This window comes from Leucopleurus acutus (assembly GCF_964270905.1).
Source record: "Leucopleurus acutus genome assembly, chromosome: 16".
In the NCBI taxonomy this organism is placed as follows: Eukaryota; Metazoa; Chordata; class Mammalia; order Artiodactyla; family Delphinidae; genus Leucopleurus; species Leucopleurus acutus.
This window is the reverse complement of record NC_139158.1, coordinates 73,121,867-73,128,626: the sequence shown is the minus strand read 5'-3', so window position 1 is coordinate 73,128,626 and position 6,760 is coordinate 73,121,867. Positions and strand designations below refer to the sequence as shown.

General features: G+C 55.3%; 1 protein-coding gene across 1 annotated transcript; it reads left to right on the top strand.

The window, feature by feature from the left end:
• Window positions 1–4,299: 4,299 nt before the first annotated feature.
• Window positions 4,300–6,760, top strand: TNNC2 (troponin C2, fast skeletal type; the record flags this gene model as incomplete). Its single annotated transcript, XM_082857849.1, has 6 exons — window positions 4,300–4,341; window positions 5,616–5,667; window positions 5,808–5,951; window positions 6,044–6,158; window positions 6,321–6,457; window positions 6,729–6,760. 6 exons carry the CDS (start codon window positions 4,300–4,302, stop codon window positions 6,758–6,760), a joined length of 522 nt encoding a protein of 173 aa, XP_082713975.1.

The following is a 6,760-nucleotide window of genomic DNA, read 5'->3' as shown; positions in this document are numbered from 1 at the left end:
GAGCTCGCGACGCTGGGTCGCGGGCTGGGGAGGGAGGCGAACCCCAGCCCCGCGCGGGGAGGGGGCGGGGCGGGGCCGGGATTGAGGGAGGGAGGGGCGCCGCGGAGGCCCCGCCCTTCCCTGTGGAGGGTCCCGCGACTCTGCCGGCGCCTCTTTCACCCCCTGGCGCGGGTCTGCCTCCTGCGCCCCGAAGTGCACTCTGGGGCGCCCCGCTCCCCGGGGTTCTCGTGCGGTCCGCGGTGCCTGGACGAGGGCAACCGGGCTCCGCCGGGTTCCGCCGGGCCCAGGCCGCTCCGGCCCCTTCCTGCCGCCGCCCCGCCTCCGGCCCCGCCTGCTCCCTGAGCCGCCCGGGAGTCCCGGGCCCTTCGCTCCATGAGGGATTTGGGAATCCTGGGTAGGCCTGCGCAAGCCCGCGGCCCCCTAAGGGATCGTCCCCAATCCGGAGGGGCCTACACCCTCCTTGAATCCTCCCAACCCTCCGGAGACCCAGGCCGGCCCCAATCTATCCCCTAATTTATACCCAGCACTCTAACTTTCCAAAGTCATTACGCGGCAGTAGGAAGCCCATCTCTCCTGTGAGGAAACCCAGGCCAAGAGAAGCCGAGTGATCTGGGATGAAATCTGACCTCTGACCTCGAGTAGCCTAGGTTTTCTCATATGTAAAACAGGAGCAATTAATACGAATTTAAGTACAAATTTTGCACAGAGGAGGGACTAAGAGGATAATAAGTTACACAATGATTATTGTTTCTACAGTGTTCACAAGCTTTTACAATCTCATTTGAGCCTGCCTCACACATAGGACATGGGCAAACGGGGAAAACTGAGACCCAGAGAGGCTGAGTTACTTTCCCCAAGTCATAACAGCTTGCCTGAGTTTTCTGAGTGTAGGGCCCTGCAGCCCAGGTCTCCTGAGTTCCACATCCTGTTCTTTTCTCACGCTACAGGCCTGGTAATCTCAGCAACTCCCCCAGTGAGCTGTGTTTTTATTTTTTATCCAGAGGGCAGCAGTAGGTCAAAAATTTATTGTCCCTTCCTGTCAAAAGACCTAGCTATCAGTCCCTAGCAGGGCAGAAATCGCTAGTTATACAATCAAACAAGTAAAATCTCTCTGATGGTAGCTCCTCCCCTTTTTAAATGGCACAGGAGAGAGGGGTATGGGAATAGCTTTGAATGGAACACATACTGCCTGCCCTCCCTCTGTACAGAAGGGGCAGGGCTCTCATTTCTTGAAGTTCCACTGTATCCTCCATCCTGTTCTAGGCACTTTACAAGGGGTCACATCTCACCCTCACAACATCCTGGGGAGGAGGCTCTTAGTGGACAAGAATGGTCCATTTTCAAGATGAAGAAATTGAGGCAAATAGACTTTCCCAAAATCCACAGCTAGGAAATAGGGGAGCTGGGATTTAAGGCCAAGTCTGTGTAATCTCAAAGCTTTAATGACTCTTCATTCAGCTTCCCAGCAGGGTGTTGGGGCAACAAAGACACACCTCATTTGTTCATTCATTCAGCACTCACCCATTCACCAAACATTGGCTGAATCTTAACCTGTACTTCGGCGAATGCCTCACAAGTCTGGGTACAAAGCAGGTGTTCACAAAACCATGGGTTGTCAGAACCATGAGGGTCTGGAGGAGGGTTGCTCCGAAATCTGGTCTAGCATCTCCATTTTACAGATGGGTAGTCTGAAGCTCAGTGAAGGAAAGTTACCCTGGGCCATATACACAGGGCCAGAACTAGGAGATCTTTTGAGGTCTTGTATTCTCCACTACTCTTAGGCTCCGTATGGATCTCTCCCCACAGCCTCCCTGAGAGGTGGTCATCAAACTCCTGTTTGCATACGTTCAGTAACAGGAGGCTCATTACCTTATGAGGCTGCCCAGTCCCATTATTATTCAACCACCACTGTTAGAAAGGTCCTCCTTATATTGAACCAGATGTCATTCTGTTCACTTATTCTTCCAAAGATCATATTATTTTTTGAACACTTGCTAAGTGCCAAGTGCTGGGTGCTGGGGAATGCACTGGCAGGCAGGGAACAGTTTCTGGTCCGTGGAACTTAGAACAGGTCGTGATCCCATGGCATGTTCAGTGCTATGACTGAGGAAAATACTGGAGACCACCTTGGACTCCTTTGGCTGGGGTACAGGGGAGGAAGGATCCTGGAGGAAGTATCGTTAAAGCCGAGAAAGAGGATAGGGAAGTAGGCAGGTGAACAAGGGGAAGATGGGAGTTTCTGGCAGAAAAAACCCAGAATGTGCAAGGGCCCGGGAACTTTAAAGGGTGGTGTTCGGAGCTTTATTTTAGTCTGAACAGAGAAGAGCGGCATGCAAGGTGGGAGAGGAAAGGGGATGAGAATGGAAGGGTGAGTGGGACCTTGCTTGGCCACACTGAGTTTGGACCTTATCTATTTCCCTGAATAAATGAAAGAACAAATTAATGAACAAAGGATTGCTGCAAGTTCCACACTCTCTGTTCCAAAGGGATTAAGTGGTTCCAATGTTTGTGTCCAAATTGGCATCCCCTGGGGAGCACGGCCCCTTGGCCCTGTGCCTGGCTGGGGGAGGCCTTATTTAGCCTGGCCTGGCTCCACTGAGATTTCCTTGGGAATATCTGTGTATAGGGCAAGAGGGCAGCCCAGCTGCCACTGTCCATCTGACTTCCTTGGTGTCCAGCCCCCTTTCACTAGCCCCAGACCCTGTGTTTAGTCATCTCCGTGCTCTTTTTGTTGACTTAGCTACCGTCCATGAATGTTGTCTATCCCCGTGTGGGATTGTGGGTTGTCAACACCCCGTGTGGACCCTGTACGTTCTCAGGGTGGGCTCGCCTCGGACTTGACTTGATCTGCCCACTCCTTCCCTCTCCAGATGGCCAGCTGAGCTCCTCCAGACTTCCTCCTCAAGCTCTAGCAAGGGGCCAGCTGCCCCTTCACCTACTTAGAGAAACTTTCCCCGGTCCCCCCTTCCCCCCAAAAAAGTGAATCCCCCAAACCCTTTCCCTGGAGAAGGTAAGCTTGAGAGAAGAATCTTCTTTCAATGTTTCTTTCTCCTCCAAGTGCACACCCTGTTTCCTGGACCCCTCTATACATTCCTCCTTCTAGACGGGTCCCCTGAGGACAGTCTGCCCCAACTTCCCCTCAGTCAGTATGAATAAGAATCTCCAACATGACTATAGACCTTTATGATTTACAAAGCTCCCGGTGAAAAGGGAATAATCATAGTTGCTACCTCACAGGATGAGTACTGGATGAGATCATGTCGTTAAAATGCTTAGCACAGTGTGTGGCAAGTCACAGAGGTTCAATAACTGTGGCTGTCACTTTCCCCTCCTCCTATCCCCCGCCCCTTACCCTGATTCAAAGACAAAACATTCCACTTGCCAAGCACTGACCCTGTGTAGTTTGCACAATCCTGGTGACATATACCTGGACTCCCGTTTACCATGGTTTCTCTGTGAGGGAGGTTCTGACTCTCCCCATCTCACAGTCAAGGAAACTGAAGCTCAGAGTGGCATCGCCACCTGCCCAAGCGTGCACAGCTTGTAGAGACAGGAATCGGATCCTGGGCTTTGGACGTCAAGGCTTGTGCTCTTGCATTCCACCATGCTGCCTCTCTTTTCTCTATCCTAATCATCCTCACCCATCTTGGAGCAAGTATGCTTCTTGAGGGGGCGCTCGCTAAGGCGGTGGAGCGGGGCAGGTTCTCCTCACAAGAATCTAGGACGTCAAGGCCTGCCACCTGCTCGGAGGCTTAAATTTCTCTGCAAGAGCCCTTGGCTAAATTAGGTAATGGGCTAGGACTCTGGGAGGGGGGTGCTCGCTGACCCCAGGATCTGATTGGCCAGGGCATCTGGTCCTGGGGAGCAGGGAAGTGGGAGGAGAGGATGCCCCTACAAATCCTAGGGGCTACAGAGGGCCAGGGCATCTTTGGGTGGTGGAGTGCAGAGGAGGTGACCTGCAGCAGAGGAGTCCTGGTGACACGCAACCATGGTAAGGATGAGAAGGGACTTCATCCTTTTACTTGCAGGAGCACTTCTGGGCATCTTTCAGGCCAGATCTGGGTGCTCTGTGGGGCAGTAACTTGGATGTTTGAAGCTGGAATATGAGAGCTCCTGGAACCCTGGTGTCTGGGAGGAAGGTTGGGAAGAAGGCCTCGGACTTGTCTTGAAAGGGGAGAGTTGGGACGTTCCAGGGGTTGAGCCTCCAGACTTGCCGGTTCCCTGAGACCTTCTGAGGCTTCTAGCCATGTCGGTCAGAGAACTGTGAGTGGGTCTTAGCTTGTCACCCTGATGGTGGAGATGGGGACCCTCGTGGTGGAGAGGGAGTCACCCAGCAAGCCAGTGAGCAGTGGGGGTGGGCTGGAAGCCTTGCCACACCCTCTTCCTGCCAGTGAGAGAAGGAAACCTCCTCTGGAAGATGGGAAGCCTGCAGGGTCTCAGACCAGTCCAGGGGCAGGACCCCAAGAACTCCAAGGGGATGAGAAAGGGCCGAAGATGACAGAGCAGAGTTAGAGAGATGTCAGCCTCCCAGAGAGGGGTTATGATTTGAAGCTGTCCTTTTCCTCTGAGATCGCCCTCCCCACTTCACTTCAAGGAGTAACTAGACCCTGGAGGACAGCTGCTGTGGCCCATTCCTGACTAAAAATAACCTGCCCTTTTGGCACAGGCAAGGAGGAGGGGAGGGGGGAGGGGAGGAGGAGGGAGACAAGGAGGACAGCCAGCAGCCAGCCAGCTGAAGGGCTCCTTGGACGCCTCAGCCCTTCTTTGTTGCCGGCCTGAGTCTCAAGTCCTCTCGCTAGCTGGCTGGGCTTGGACGTGATGGAAACTCCTTAGAGCCATCTTACCATCACCTGCACAAGGCCCGCATCATGCTCCGCCCAGCAGGAGTGGCATTTACTCCAATGACTGAATCGTCGCAAGGAAGCTTACAATCTCTGTCTCTGCAAGTTCTTGGAGGGAGGGATGATGTGCCTGACTTCTTGGGGGGTCCCAGTGCCCGGTCTATGGCCTGCCACTTGGTCGGTGCTCAGTAACTTTGCCTTGCATTATCATTTATTTGACAACAAACATTTACCTGTTAAAGTACCAGGCATTGCGAGGAGGCAGGGAAAACTGGAAAACGATGTTGGAATCGTTCTGGTACTTTACAAAGCCTTCTCACACCCCTGATTTCAGCTCATCCCTGAAAAACTGCTAAGAAGAGATGAGGGGATGAGGGTACATTTAGTGACTTGCCCAAGATTACTGGGGGGTTCCTGAATTGACCTCTGATTGACAAGCAAGAAGGGCATAATCCCTAGTTCTTTCTTTCTTTTGGGCTGAGCTGCGCAGCTTGTGGGATCTTAGTTCCCCAACCAGGGACTGAACCCAGGCCTTCGGCAGTGAAAGCACAGAGTCCTAACCACTGGACCGCCAGGGAATTCCCCTCCCTAGTTCTTCCAAAGCAGGGTTGGGTGCTGTGGGAGCACGCGGTGGGGGGGGGGGCAAGTTTGGAGCTGTTTCTCTGGAGGACTAAGGGGCACTTACAGAAACGGGGGTGCAGAAGAATGGGGTTAAGTCAGGAATGCGCTCCAGGGCTTCCCCTTCTGCTCTTTGATGGTCTGTGTTTCCTGCAGACGGACCAGCAGGCTGAGGCCCGGTCCTACCTCAGCGAGGAGATGATCGCCGGTGAGTGGGGGTGGGCGGGCTGTCCGTTGGGTGGCTGTGTGCTGGGCAATGTTTGGTGTCTAGGCAGGCAGGGAGGGTGGACGTGAGGCTGACGGTCCAGCCAGGCTCACCTTAGCCCTTGGCTCTCCTTGCCCTGGCAGAGTTCAAGGCCGCCTTTGACATGTTTGACGCTGATGGTGGCGGGGACATCAGCGTCAAGGAGTTGGGCACGGTGATGAGGATGCTGGGCCAGACACCCACCAAAGAGGAGCTGGACGCCATCATCGAGGAGGTGGATGAGGACGGTGAGCGGGTGGCCCTCCGAGGGATGGGATGGTGGTGGTGGAGAGGAGCTGGCAGCCAGGGCTCGGGCTCCCTCACCATCTGCTTCCCTCAGGCAGCGGCACCATCGACTTCGAGGAGTTCTTGGTCATGATGGTGCGCCAGATGAAAGAGGACGCCAAGGGGAAGAGTGAGGAGGAGCTGGCTGAGTGTTTCCGCATCTTTGACAGGTGCATTGGGGGCCTGGGAGCCGAGCGAGGCGCAGAGCCGTCTGAGTCTGGCCAGCAGGGCACGAAGGTTCTCAGGGTGGGGATGTAGGAGGGGGCGTCCGGCGTGGCCCGGGCAGGTCGCCCCTGCCCGTCCTGAGCTCCGCCCTGGCCCTCCGCCTGAAGGAACGCAGACGGCTACATCGATGCTGAGGAACTGGCTGAGATTTTCCGGGCCTCCGGGGAGCACGTGACAGACGAGGAGCTCGAATCCCTGATGAAGGACGGGGACAAGAACAACGACGGCCGCATTGACTTCGACGGTGAGGGTCTGGGGAGCGCGAGGAGCGGAAGACCGAACCAGGCTGGAGAGTCCGAGCGTGGCGCCCACGCGGGAGTCCCTAGCCTTGAATGCGGGGCGGGGCGGGGCCAAGCTCCTCCCCACCCCCTGCGGGCGGGTAGGGGGGACCTCCGGGAGGTTTTGTGCAATTTATCTACAAATGACAAGGCACCCCCTCTGCGAGGCCGGAGCCTGGCCAGACCTGCCTCGCCCCTAGGGGACCCCTGACCGCCTCTCCGTCTCCTTCCCCGCAGAGTTCCTGAAGATGATGGAGGGCGTGCAGTAA